We start from the raw sequence: 14,894 nt of genomic DNA on the forward strand, positions 1-14,894 counted from the left end.
TGATAAAAACAGATAGATAATCAACTTTATCATGCAGAAAAAGAAATTTAAAAAAAGTCTAGCAAGGAAGAAATATAAGAATGAAGACTCAAAAGGAAAATTATTAAAACCAAAAAAGTTAAGATATTTACCTTGACTCTGAACCAGATGAAGGATCTTTGAGGTAACATATCTGACATTGTCTGCTTCTCCTGCTAAGGAATCTGAATTGATCTTCTCCAGCTGTGACAGCAGAGACATAGTCCGAGAACTGGTAGAAACACTACAAGAAAGATTTCCTACATTCATGTTTCCATCCACACTAAATGTGAAACCAAACACTAGGTCAGAAAAAAAACTACTAGCAACAGAAGTCCCATGGTCAGAGTAAGGGGAGTGGCTAAATCACCTTTGTATTGTATTTTATCTTGATAAGAAAGCAGTCTTAATTCTCCTCAGTTCTGGCACCTTTACAAAGTTTGCAAAGTCTGCATTGCAGCAGACTAATCATATATAACAGCATCTCCAAAAGCAACCATGAACAGGCAAAATGCTTGCAGCAAACAAAATCCAGACATAGGTACAAATATTATTTATCTATGTCAGTCTGAGTAACTTCTATTGAATACAGTCTATGTTAAGTGTGAGGATACTGCATCAAACCTGCCATACAAGAAAAACTTGCTACTCCTGATCCTAAACTAGCTGGGTAGTCCTAAGGACTGTTTGTCTTACAGGCTGGTCTTTCTAAATTGAAGGAAAATGATATCATTCAAGAATTTAACAAATAAGCACCCATCAGCTGAAGAAAAAGATCACTGCTTTGAACAAAGAATTTAGCAAAGTGCCCAAAGGTATCATCAGATTTTTGATTCATTTAGAACACAGGGGTGTTTTGGCCTGACATCACAAACTTGCCTAGAAATGCATTTTAATATAAGAGACAATTTCAAAACAGGGCATTTAGATAGATAGATAACATAACATCAGTGAATATAAATTTTTACAGCATTCAAAATGAAGCTAGTATAAAAATTGTTTTATTTGTTCTCCATTTCAACTGTAAAAATTATTCAGAATCCTTTTCAGATTCACATTGCCATATGAAAGTTGTTTTCAGATAAATTTTTACATGACTATAATTCAAATGATAATTACTAGAGGAAACTATTTGCAAGAAATAACTGCCCCAAGTTTTTACACTTGTAACATTATAGTCCTGCAATAATCAACAATAACTCATTTTACCATATACTAAAGGTTCTGGCTATCTGCAATAAAACTGAAGTATGTGACACTAGCTTTGTAAATACTGTCAGCATTGTTTATAGCAATGAAGAATTACTACTCCTTGATCTGTATTTTATATCTGTGAAAAGGTTTCATACTTACAGTTAACTCTGCTAAAAGAATTAGTTCACATGTGGACAAAAATGTTAATATCAAGTAAAAAGATAGCTGACAGCAAAGGTCACACTGCTGTGAAAACAAATTGATATAACAGCTGCAGAGGAAACTCCTTACACCACTATTACTTTTCCACACTGACATCTAAATGAAAAGCATAACCAAAAAACAACTTCAGATTAAAGAGAATACTTACAAGCTGTCAATACCAGTAGTAAGAAGGTTATATTAATTATAAATCTTATATTGAAATAATTTTATACTGAGAAATAAATACATCATCTTCTCAACCATTTGTTGGACTTTGATTTAAAAGTATTTTTTAAACTACAATAAAGTTGTCTTGGTTGCTCAAATTTTACTCTCCTTCGTAAGGCATAAACCCTTTAGTCCTCTCTCATCATCCAAAACAAGGCTGGATCGTATAAAGTCACAACTATTTGTACGAGCTTTATTTTGTTTATTTCTACTCCTCCATTTATTCACTGACTTGGAATCCTCCACAATAAACCCAAGATTTTAATGAAAGCCACAAACACTTGCCAAACTGACAAATTTCCAAAGGATGCTATCTTCTCCAGCTCTAAAATCAAAACAGAGTCCAACAAACCTACACAGAAACCACTGTGTAGGAGAACTGCTGCTCCAATTTATATATATAACGTTGTAATTTTCATTTTGGTATATCATTGGTCTCGCGGCAAAATAAATGTAGCTTGAAAGTTGGAAACAACCCAGCATAAAAACAAAGATGACTCTTTGGAACAAACAAACGGTACTTAATTTCTGTTAAAGACAAAACTCTCAGCTAAGGTATTAAAATTTCAGAGTAAACCTGATTCTTGATTCATGCAGCCAGCAAAATCTGAAAACAACACTGCCATACAGAAGCAACACTACTAACACAATCTCTCCACACTTACTGAAAGCTTTAAAAGCTTTAGCAATGGTAAGTCATTTCCACTGTAGGGCAGTATCTTCTGAAAGTCAACAATTTAATTCCTAAGTTTAGAGCTAGAATTTCTAGTAAGAGCAACCAGTGCTCACTGTAGCAGTTAAACAGAAATATCAGCATTCAGATTCAGTTAGCTTTAGAATGGTTTTAGGCTAGTCATCTTGCAAGAAGTCTTCCAACACAGTATAGCCAAATATCACCGAACGTCTTCAAAACATTTGGTAAAGGGTTCTTGAAAATGACACCAGTCCAGAATCTATACGAAAATATAAATCAAAGTCCTGATTTGTTCTTCCTAGCTAAGAGTGAACTGAATTCTGTTCTTAGAGCAGGAGTTATACCCTTATTGATCAATATTCTATACTAATACATACAGTAGTATGTAATAACTAAAACAGCTTTCAATGTCTGCACTGGAAATCAAAAAGGCTGAAGGACAAGAATGACAGCAGCCAGTCTGACCAATGCTGCTCTTGCAGATCATTCTGCTGCCACAACCCATTTGACCTAAGAACAAAATGCAAGCCCAATTTCTGATATTTGTATTACAAATCAGAAATTCTGATATTACAAATATCCTTATGATATTTGTAATACAAATGCATACTTTTTCTCAAACAAACCATCCAGGGTTCAAATCTAGAAGATGTCTCTTTGAAAAAGACAGGTAGCCATGGAAGTCAGTATTTTTAATCCAACAGCTAGGTAAGCCCAGGAAATAATCAGAATGGCACAGTAAAAACTGTGTCCCCTCAGTGCTAAATTTTCTCTTCAACTACTGACATTCCTGAACCTCACATAAATACTCTGAACATCGTGGCCAGCCTTTTATATACATGGCTTGTGTTACCCCAGTGTGAAGAACCCTTCTTATTACTAAGAGAAAAGACACATTTTTCACCTCACCCATTCCAAAGCCCTCCTAAGAGTAGTCTGTAGTTACTGAGTATTACAAAGAGTTTCTACTGTTTTTAGTTATAAAAATCACAGAGAAGGAGAACCAGAAGGAACTTCACAAGGTCATCTAAACTATTACCCTCCCTGAAGTCGGATCAACACTACATCTGCTCTTCCTGATGGGCACATGCCCAACTCGTCCTTTAAGGCCTGCAAAAAATGGTGATTCAATAACCAAAGGGACATTTATTTTAACATTTTATACACCTCCATTGGAAAGTTTTTGTCACTGCAGTTTAAGCTTACTATTTCTGGTCCTCCCCACAACAAACGTGACTACCTGTCATCCTTTATCTGTTCAAAATGATATTCCTCCCCAAGCGTGGCACCTCACACATATTCCTGTCAATTATTTAGGACCATTTCCTGCATTTCACAGGAGCATTTTGAATTCTTATTTGGTCTTTGTAGACGACCTCAACTTCAAGTTACCCGCAACTTTAACAAGTATTCTTTCTTCTATCTTTCAGATCACTAACTAAACCTCAAAATCTTTTTAGTCAGTGACTGTAACCAGAAACAGGAAAAACAGAAAAAAGGAAAAAAAAAATCCCTGTACAGAAATTACACTGTGCATTCCTTCCTTCGGACAGTGAATAATTAACAACTGTTCTTTTGGTATCCAATCAGTTTTGCACCTATTCTGTAGTAACTTTATATGGAGCAGTAGCCTTAGCTACCTGATGGCAACTTCATATGCAATGGTGCTTAAGCTTTACTAAAATAAGATATATGGAGTTTTAATGCCTCTTCCCTGCTCATAGGATCTGCTACCCTCTCTCTCTCAGGAAGAATTAGATGTTTTCAAGAGTAACTCAACCTCCCATTGGCATTAGTGGCCTCACCTGTTTGGTGTGTTCTTCCAGAACCTGTGTGGGCAAAGCAGCGAAGCTGACCAACCTACAATTACTCAGTGTCTTCTCCCCGACTCCCACAGACACAAGCACTAGCTTTGCCATTTCTCAGTCCTTCAGTACTTAACCCAACTCCCATAAGTTCATTTAGACAATTTTTCTTTAAGCATCCTGACTGGGAGGTTTACCAGGCTTATTTCATCCATACACAACAAATCTCGGTAGGCAGGAATTCCTCCTCTTTTCCAAAGTCTGACTGTGCTGCAGCTCAAAGCACCTCTCACACCACCAACTTACAGAAAGCAAGCAAAAACAAACTAGCCATCACTTCAACTGTTGCCCAGTTTGCACACTGTGATTTTAAATAGTCAGATGGCTCTGTGGATTTCCTCCCATCATCGGTTGGGAAAGCTCTGAGTAGACACACAGGAAGCCAGTGCTCACACAGCGAGGAACAGAGGACTCTCGAAGTTCACATCTGAAAAGAGAACTCCCTCAACAAGAAAACATCTTTTAAAAGAGTATTTTCTCATGGTTGGGACATTTATCCAGTCCCACCAACACCCAGGAGGTTTAAGCATTCTTACTCTGATTCTGAAGAACTGCTGGATTCACCATTCCCCATTACTCGCTATGTAGTACTTTCACTATACTACGTGCTCAAACGCCTCCTGCCCCTTTCTCAAGTGTCTGCTCAGGGAGCCAGTTCTAGAGTCTGATGAGAAAGGTAACATCTAATGGTTGCCATGGCAGCTTACCAAAATTCCCTTATCTTTAGAATAGTTTTAGGCTGTTCATCTTGAAAAAAGTCTTCCAACAGAGTAGAGCCAAATGGAGGAAGTCATCAGAAACTTTCAGTTTCCCAACTGTATTTATTTCCTCTGAAATTGCTTAATTGTTTACAGTCGGTCTTTACATTTACATATCAGGGACTGAATTCTTCCCCCACAGCAAAAAGGTCTCTCATATAGTCCAGCATACTGTTTGCAATAGCTCCAGGGAACCTGTAAAGATCTATTTTAACTCGGCAGATTTCTCATGAGGAGTTTCATTAAGGATTTTTGTTTGTGTTTTTTTTTCTTAAGTCTAGTCTAGCCATTTCCAAACTTTTTTTTTTCTTTCAGTTATCTCCTGAGTTATCAATAGTCTTCAGACAGCAGTGAACCAATTAGAAATATCAATTATCTCTATACACAGTAAGTTTTCCATAATTTATTCATGATTTAAGGAAAAACTGTTTTGCATTGCAGCGGTGGGAACTTTAATTTTAACTCAATAACTAAATAAGAACACATGACACTTAAGCAGACACTCTGCAGAAAGCTAATACTCTTTGGGCTAGTATACTTCATGTATTACAATCATCCATTGTTGATGAAGAACTTGCTCTGCTTATAATAATGCTTAAGAAACTAATGTACCCCAAATAGAAAATACAGGAGTTTCTTGACTATTTCTTTTGATTCATCTTTCACACAACCAAGCACAACCAGTCTCTAATATCCAACCATTCCATTGTTACAGTCAGCAAAAGCAAAGACCACTCTAAATGCAAGCATTTAAATTCAACATGATATATCCTTCTTACAAATTTGAAACCCCTCCCCAATGAACAATAAATCCACAGTGGAGCAAGTCCAGCATGCAAATCCATCCACTCATTTAGAAAAGGACTGATACTTCAGATACCTAAGACTACAGCCAAAATAACCTACTTTGTTGCTTCAAGATAATTTTAAAAACATCAAGCTAGATGGTTGGATGAAACAAGATGGTTTAACCTGTCCTACCACAGGAAAAGAGTAGGACTGAAAGCCTTTTGGTAATTTCCTGAAGTTTAAGACATGTTACCTTCCATAGATAATCTCATAGCTTTTCCAAAAATTTTATAATGTTAAATTAAATCCTCATGAAAATACCACATAAAAATTTTAAAGTCTTGAAATCTTATGCAATCTCATGCTTGTTTTGCCTAGCTGTATGTTGGATTGAAAGATTGCTGGAGAACAGTATATATCCTATTCATGACAAAGTTGTAACTTCATTGTAAGTTGCATAAACTTGCCCTTTAATTCCTTCAGTAGCAATCGTTTTATGTTTTGCCAATATCTGGGATGAAATTAATTGATAATTGTGAAATTATCAGTGAAAAATCAGTGAAATTTAATGTTCACTTGATATTCACTAGTCAAAAGTACATTGCAATACAGACATCTCTGATGGGATAAACACTAACTGACAAATATTTAAGTTTGCCAAGTTATTTATTACAAGTGAAGTTACTTAGTCAATATTGAGTTCTCTCAGTGTTTCAGGACATCAACTGCCACTGTCTCACTGTGGATCCATAAGGCAATATTTATTTGTTAAGATGAAGAATGCTTCTTTACAAATCTCAAATAGCTTGACATTGAGAAGTCACTATGGTTTTAAATTTACCTTTTCTCAGATGATATTTTTACTTTGCTCATATCGGAAAACTTGATTTTTCAAATCACCATCTCAGATAACCTGGAAGATATTAAACAATTACAAATTATCAACAACATTTGTTCATTCTTCATATTATCACCATATTAGTTACTCCTGCACTAGAAATGTTAAATAAGTTACTCCACACTTATCACTGTTCTTCACACTGTCACAAGCTCTTCTCTCTTCAATTTATTTGACCCAGCTTTTTCAATGAAGTATTGCAAAATAAGTATGGAGTACGGTTCTGCATTATAATTCAGTCCTACTGAACTCCAAGAGTCTGATTATAATAAATCACAAATTTATTGTATCAGTGACTTAACAGCTAGTATTATGTTCAGGACAGACTGTATCAAGCAAAGCTTTTGCTGGAGACCACATTTTTTTAAACTTACTTTACAATATTGTGAGATGACAAAACATATTTATTTCTGACTGTCATTTCATGTATGTATAGGATAACTAGGAAGAGAGGCACAGCGAGAAACATTGAGTGTTTGGTGTTCTTATTTAAGCAGAACCTGAATACACTTCTTGGACGGAAACCATATTGTGCTAAGGACTCAATTTTCCTATCCTTTTAAGGACATAGTGTCCTCAGGGTACACTGCTTCCTCAAATGGTGCCTCCAAGCAATTAAGGTTGCAGTCTACAGGACCATGAACTGAAGCTTAGTGACTTCATATGAGATCAAATACGAATGACATACTCCCACTGAAAAAAAAAAAGTGTCCTCAAAGGGCACAGTGGTTAGTTTAAAGGTAGAATATAAAGTAAAGGGGGGGAAAAAAGACGTTTGAAAATATCCTCTTCATTCTCACCATCCATAAGGCACTTGTTCTCTTGGGAACTGCAGGTGAGAAGTTCTGTCAAATACATACACTTCCCAAAGGGAAACTAGCAAGACCCTTCAAAAGCTTTGTTCAACATATACAATAATCAAAGTTTTGATTACTGCTTAATTCTATTCTGCAACTGTTAAAACCCAAAAGCAGAAGAGGTATGAAGCAAGCTTATTTCCAGACTTACCTGAAAGCAGAGTCATTCCCCAACAACCAGGAAGCAAATGCTTGACTTTTCACAAGAGTTCCAGCTTGACCCAAGTTAACAAGCGTCCTAGATTTGTCCAAGCACCCTTCAAGTCTTGACTTCCTTTAAAGGAAATGAATAGTTACAGGAGAACGGCTGTGTCCACCACAAAGCAGACGATTTGCTAAATTATAAAGTCAATATTATTCCAAACAGGTTGTGGGTCTAACTGGGGAGAAAATATTAGATTCTTGAATTGTTATTCAAGAAGCCAAGTGCTGTTTTGCTTGCAGCATTGACCAGCTGTCAGACAGATGATAAACAGTCTGCCAGTGCCAACAGTATCTACATATTAAAGTGTACTGAACTGCTTTACAAGTGCAGCCAGCTACAGAGCTAAACTATCTTGAATTGCAAGGTCTTAATTTATTTTGCTCTAAATGCAACATGAAGTATTTCAGTAAGCACTAACATGCAAATGCTGCAGGTCAAGGGGAAAAGACAAGAAGAAAAAAAGCATAGCAAAAGCCAGAAAACAATGAAAAGGAACAGGGAGAAAAAGAAAAGAAAAAAAAATGTATATATCCATAATCCAGAGAGTTGTGGTGGAACACTTACACACGGTAAAGTACTAAATCTGTCTTTAACAATCCATGAGATGTGCAAAAAAAAAGTTGTTTACACAGTATTTTTAAATATTTTAAAATATTTACTTATTTTGAATAAAGAATTGCTAGAAAGGTAAAGAGAGAAGGTGTGTGGGGTTGTAGTTTTCAGTGGGGGAGGTTGTTTTGGTAAGGTTCAACCTTAAAAAAAAAAAAATCACTTCCATGAAAATATATTTTTAAAACACAGTTAATGCTGCTTGCCTGCCAGTGGTGGCAGAACAAAGGATAAATTACTAGCAGTTCTTCAGCATTTAAAAGTCTAACACAGAAGCCTCAAGTTGGGGGGATAAGGCAGTTCGCTAGTGAAATCTCAAGTTGACATATGCTGGATTCTGTGGAATCTCTCAGTCATTTCACGTTATCTGTGGAACATTATTTCCTCCCATCTCCCACCTGCACAGTGGTAACAGGAGCTTCCCCACAGGAAATTTCTGCAGACAGGTAATGTTCCAGATCAGCAAGCTGCACTCATTGTAATGCTACCACCACTAAGATAATGGAAATGGACTGTAAAACGTTGCATGAAACTTTCATGTTTCCTTACTCCTGCCAGGTTTGAGGTTTCCTGCCTTACTGTGACCCCCAAAGATCACGCATCAAGAACTGCAGACGTTTCTTGTCTAAACTCTTCATTAGGGACACCAAACAAAGCCCTCTTTTTCCTCAGTTTTGCCTATCTCATCTCTATACCACTGCAGCTACCTTAGCTAAGCCACCTGCAGCACCTGTAGCACTGATGCACAGCCTAAGCTGACTCCTGTTTCAGCCCAAAGAAGTGTTAAACCACATCTCATTCCCATTTTAGATATCCATTTACTTTTCTCACCCTAAATTCACTGCTTTGGGGGAAGAGGCACCTAAAATGCCATATATTTCAAAAAATAAGTAAATAAATAAAAATTCTCCCACTGAAATCAAGTCATTGCCAGCCCATTCCCCTTGTACCTCTTCTCTCTTACCAAGATACCTTTTCATTTTCACACTAGTATCAGGAACTTGATACCATACTTAAAAGTCACTCAATCATCAATTTCATTCTCCATCATCTACTTAACAATGGAAAGAGGGAATTAAAAAAAAAACAAAACTAAATACTATTCACCAGATACTGTATATGTAACATCACATAGCTTTTCTTGCATATTCTATAAGATTCTGATACTTAAGCTGAGGTGTTTATTTCAGAGGAAAATTACTATAATCCTTACTTAATGCAAATCATCCAGGTGGAATTCCTAAATGGTCTGAATAGTCATCTTTAAATAACACCAAAGAAACCATATTAAACTCAGTGCAGTAACATACATGCCTTGACTACACCAGAACTTGCTTCTCATGGCAAGTGCATTCACTGTATATTGTTCTCCCTCTTATCTCCCATTAATCACTAATTGATTTTACAAAAGGAAAACACAGAACTGAGCTCCAATCCTTACTCTAAGTTAAAGTCATATTAAGAAAAACTGCACAGTCACAACTGTATGGCTATTACATCACATCAGTGCTGAGCACTTTTATTGTCAATTGCATGACATCACATCTGAAAGTAATTCCACTTACTACATTGGACACAGTAATATCACATGAGAAGCTTGGTATGTTTGTTTTAAACAACATCAGGTCTGGATCTTTTCCCCTCTGAAAGTTTTTGATGTATGCTTTGTTAAAAATATATTTGGAAATTATATTGGACTGTCTTGCCATCAAGCCCATTTTCCCACAATGCCTTCAGCCATGGAAGACAAGCCTACTTGTACCTGGCAAGCTGCCGGTAAGCAAAGGGAGCAGGGCTGGTCAGGCAGGGCAAAGCGACTCTGTCACAGAAAGAAGTGCTGGGAAGCACCATGGCCAGAACATGCCAGATGAAGTGCATCTCTGGAGCTTACCGCGCCTGAAAAGCCCCTCAAGCTTTCATGCTGTTAGAAGTCTGCCATAGGGAAAAGGAGGATCATCTGTTTGCTGCTGAAGTTGGAAGACATTCTGAGTTTATACAAGCTAAATTCACATGCTGCAATGGACCGAAATACTTTACCATGGAATGTTTCTATCTTGGAAGCATAAATGTAATTCAAAGATTAAAAATATCTTTGTATTTTCTTTCTTTTTTAATCAGAAAATAAGACTCCTTAAAAAAGCCGAAGACCCCTGAAACTTGATATACAGTTAATATTAGAAGGCTTTACTGCAGAGTACTTTGTACCTACACTATGAAGACAGTTCACCAGATCTTCTCATCAAAAGGACTGGAAAAATCAAAAATAAGAATAGATAAGCAAAGTTTATTGATAAATCCTCTTAAAACAGCTCTACTTGCAATATATTTTATTCTCTGCATTGTTTTCCAGAAACTCCTTTTCTTAACTGGTTTAACTTATATTTAAAAAAAGGCTAATTGTTCACTGAACCTGTCCAGCAACTCAAAAATCCATTTTATTATTGTAAACAAATAAATCAGTTTAGTAACAACAGCACATCAAATCATATTCATGAGGAGACAAAACAAAGCTTCGCTTTTATTGAACATGTCTAGCATATTAAGTCTGCAAAACCTGTAAGATTGCTCATCTATGAATACTAAGCAAAACGCAGAACCATAATAAAGTTATGAGCATCCCATAGTATTTTCAAAACCAGTGTTCAGTCTTCATTTATGCTCATCATGGAATTATTGATTTGAAAAGATTAAAAAAGAAAAGGAACTGTAAACAAGTGCAGAGCAAACAAGTTTATTTTTATTGTGTACTTTATCAGATAATGGACGCAAGGTAACTGAGCAAAAGCTTTGTAAACACTACAAGATAAAAAAACCCACTAATACTCAAAAGAGGAAGGAATACAAAATTAAGAGGACAATTTCATAGTTCATTATTATTTGACATAATTAAATAGAGAAACATTACTATGAAGTAAGAAACCATGTAACTTCATATATACTAGGGAAAAAAGACTAGTGAAGTTACAACTCAGTTAAAACTCTCCACAAGATCAGATCACAGCTTTCTTAGTTATGCTTCCAAAAGTCAGTTCTGCCTCTCACAGAGCACATGTTGGTCCCTCCAACCCCAACAGGAATTGAACCAGAAGCAGACAGGCCTTTGACAAGCCATCACTTCGCATACCACAAAGTCACAGAATCACAGACTCACAGAATGGTTGAGGTTGGAAGGGACCTCTGGAGATCATCTAGTCCAACCCCCCTGCTCAAGCAGGGTCACCTAGAGCACATTGCACAGGATCGCGTCCAGGAGAGTTTTGAATATCTCCAGAGAAGGAGACTCCACAACCTCTCTGGGCAACCTGTGCCAGTGCTCTGTCACCCTCACAGTGAAGAAGTCTTTCCTCATGTTCAGATGGAAGTGTCTGTGTTTCAGTTTGTGCCTGTTGCCTCGTGTCCTGTCACTGGGCACCACTGAAAAGAGTCTGGTCCCATCCTCTCTACACCCCCCTTCAGATACTTGTACACGTTGATAAGATGTCCTCTCAGTCTTCTCTTCTCCAGGCTAAACAGGCCCAGCTCTCTCAGCCTTTCCTCATAAGAGAGATGCTCCAGGCCCCTAATCATCTTTGTGGCCCTTCGCTGGACTTGCTCCAGTAGTGCCACATCCCTCTTGTACTGGGGAGCCCAGAACTGGACGCAGTACTCCAGATGGGGCCTCACCAGGGCTGAGTAGAGGGGCAGGATCACCTCCCTCGACCTGCTGGCAACACTCTTCCTGATGCACCCCAGGATACCATTGGCCTTCTTGGCCACAAGGGCACATTGCTGCCTCATGCTTAACTTGGTGTCCACCAGCTCTCCCAGGTCCTTCTCCGCAGAGCTGCTTTCCAGCAGGTCAACCCCCAACCTGTCCTGGTGCATGGGGTTATTCCTCCCTAGGTGCAGGACCCTGCACTTGCCTTTGCTGAACTTCATGAGGTTCCTCTTCGCCCACCTCTCCAGCCTGTCCAAGTCTCTTTGAATGGCAGCACAGCCCTCTGGCGTATCAGCCACTCCTCCCAGTTTTGTATCATCAGCAAACTTGCTGAGGGTGCACTCTATCCCTTCATCCAGGTCATTCATGAAGAAGTTGAACAAGACTGGACCCAGTACTGACCCCGGGGGACACCACTAGCTACAGGCCTCCAACTAGACTCTGTGCCACTGATCACAACCCTCTGAGCTCTGCCATTCAGCCAGTTCTCAATCCACCTCACTGTCCACTCATCTAACCCACACTTCCTGAGCGTGTCTTTTAGGATGCTATGGGAGACAGTGTCAAAAGCCTTGCTGAAGTCAAGGCAGACAACATCCACTGCTCTCCCCTCATCTACCCAGCCAGTCATTCCATCAGAGAAGGCTATCAGATTGGTTAGGCATGATTTCCCCTTGGTGAAGCCATGCTGACTACTCCTGATCACCTTCTTTTCCTCCACATGCTTGGAGATGGCTTCCAGGATGAGCTGCTCCATCACCTTTCCAGGGATGGAGGTGAGGCTGACTGGCCTGTAGTTCCCCGGGTCCTCCTTCTCGCCCTTTCTGAAGACTGGGGTGACACTGGCTTTCTTCCAGTCCTCAGGCACCTCTCCTGTCCTCCATGACCTTTCCAAGATGATGGAGAGTGGCTTAGCAATGACATCCGCCAGCTCCCTCAGCACTCGTGGGTGCATCCCATCAGGGCCCATGGATTTGTGGGTGTCAAGTTTGCTTAAATGATCTCTAACCCAATCCTCCTCCACCAAGGGAAAGTCTTCCTCTCTCCAGACTTTCTCTCTTGCCTCCAGGATCTGGGGTTCCTGAGGGCTGGCCTGAGCAGTAAAGACTGAAGCAAAGAAGGCATTCAGTAACTCTGCCTTCTCTGCATCCTTCGTCACCAGGGCACCCACCCCCATTCAGCAAAGGGCCCACATTTTCCCTAGTCTTCCTCTTGCTGCTGATGTATTTGAAGAAGCCCTTCTTGCTGTCCTTGACATCTCTAGCCAGAGTCTAGAAACTGTCAAAAGTCTCAGAAACTGTCAAAGTCTCAGAAACTGTTTATAGTCTGAAATATTTTTTTTCCAAGACACTGAAAAGGGCTTGTTTAAATACAAGAGTATAAAAAGACTACTGCATTCTTTGTATTCCTCTAGGCAACCTTAATTCCATAACAGTATTTGAGTTTTACTTTTTTTTAAACATAAAACTAAGTTGTTTGCAGGAACAGACTTTTTACTTCAGTAAATTTACATTTCTAGGAATAGGTCCTATGCCCAAAATTTAGGATGAGCCTCCTCACAGCAGTGAAAAATTCAGTTATTGGTATGGAAAAGAGTCTAATTTTCAAATTCAAAATAAAAAGGCTAAAAACTTTCACTCTTGGAAGAAAAATTACTTTTAAATCAGCTATTACCTCTTCCTTGTACCCTTTCCTATAAATATTTATAGTGGGAAACAAAAAGCGTGAGCTGATTAGTTTGCATGCTGCTGCATTATAGCAAAGTGCTGGCTTTCTCACATGACTAGATAAAGTGCAGTATATACTCGGACATTTAAAAGGACATACTTAAAGCTTCACAGAAGCTGAGGCACCCAAGTCCTGTCGAGCAGCCTGCCAATTATGTCACACAACTGTTTACCAGCAGTCCACTTAACTGTAAAATCAGAGTCTGATACATGTAGCGAATAAGAGCTGTAAATACCTAATTGTTATTCCCTTTAAAAAACAAAGTCTGACAGCAAGGAAAAAAAAGGCAAAACCCAAGAAAATTACACTTCATTTCTTGCCTGGAAAGAAGCTCCTAGAAAGTTACAGGCACTCCGTAGTCCTACCCTTCAAGACATGACAAACTTGCTATCATCAGGCTCATGGGGTAGGGTTTCCAGAGCTCGCATGATTAAAGTTGACAGAACTACTGCAAAAGTCAGCTGCTTCTTGCCCAGATAACATAACCCTTTTGTCAGGCAGAAGGGGAATGGTGCAGGGGGGAAAAAAGGAAACAAAAAAGAAAGAGTCAGGAGGGAAGAGGCAATCACAGCAGAAACAAGGCACTTCCCTACACCAAATACTGACCAAGAACTGCACACATGGTGAGTGTAGTAATGCTCCAGTCTACTTTCCCCAGCTCCTCAGCCTGGCAACATCGCATTGGTATGGTGCTAAACCTTGAAAATGATAGTCAGCGCCCAGCCCAGGGACTGCTCCTGTGGCCGATGCCATCGGGATGGCTAAGGTTGGTCTGCAGAGACATCGGCCCAAACGCCTGCCCTGGTTAGTTCACCAGCTGAGTGAAAGCAAACTGTCAAGCCTGGTTTTGACCCAGAAGAAGAAGAAGAAGAAGAAAAAAAAAATCTATGGCTCCACATTGCACAATTATCTACTCAAATGTATCTCCAGCTCTTCAACTTTTATAATGATTCTGCTCATCAGTATGCAGAAACACAGTCATCTTGCAGCCCATGAAATCTTTTTGCAACAATTCCGATTTCCAAAACACCAATTTGTACTACTTAGCTTATGAATGATACATGAAGCAACTAAAACAGTATTACCTCTCTCCACTATACAAAACCTTGGACATCCTGCTTCTCAAAAATCACAAGGCATTTAAATGCAA

General features: G+C 38.7%; 1 protein-coding gene across 9 annotated transcripts in view; it reads right to left on the minus strand.

Annotated features, from left to right (window-relative positions):
• Window positions 1-14,894, minus strand: part of AGTPBP1 (ATP/GTP binding carboxypeptidase 1) — a 75,242-nt gene that overhangs the window by 48,074 nt on the left and 12,274 nt on the right. For 7 of the 9 annotated variants that reach the window (XR_010886879.1, XM_067315683.1, XM_067315686.1 and 4 more), the window contains exons 2-4: window positions 7,657-7,779; window positions 6,592-6,663; window positions 132-262 (exon numbers count right to left, since the gene is read on the minus strand). Coding sequence is in view for 8 of the 9 variants with exons in the window: in XM_067315683.1 (XP_067171784.1) it covers window positions 132-262; window positions 6,592-6,623 (163 nt within the window). In the remaining variant the exon portion in view is untranslated. Of the gene's footprint in view, window positions 1-131; window positions 263-4,449; window positions 4,631-6,591; window positions 6,664-7,656; window positions 7,780-10,528; window positions 10,547-14,894 lie in introns of those variants that run through there. The other 2 variants (XM_067315684.1, XM_067315685.1) reach the window with 2 other exon arrangements.

Source organism: Apteryx mantelli, chromosome Z, assembly GCF_036417845.1.
Source record: "Apteryx mantelli isolate bAptMan1 chromosome Z, bAptMan1.hap1, whole genome shotgun sequence".
NCBI classification, from domain to species: Eukaryota; Metazoa; Chordata; class Aves; order Apterygiformes; family Apterygidae; genus Apteryx; species Apteryx mantelli.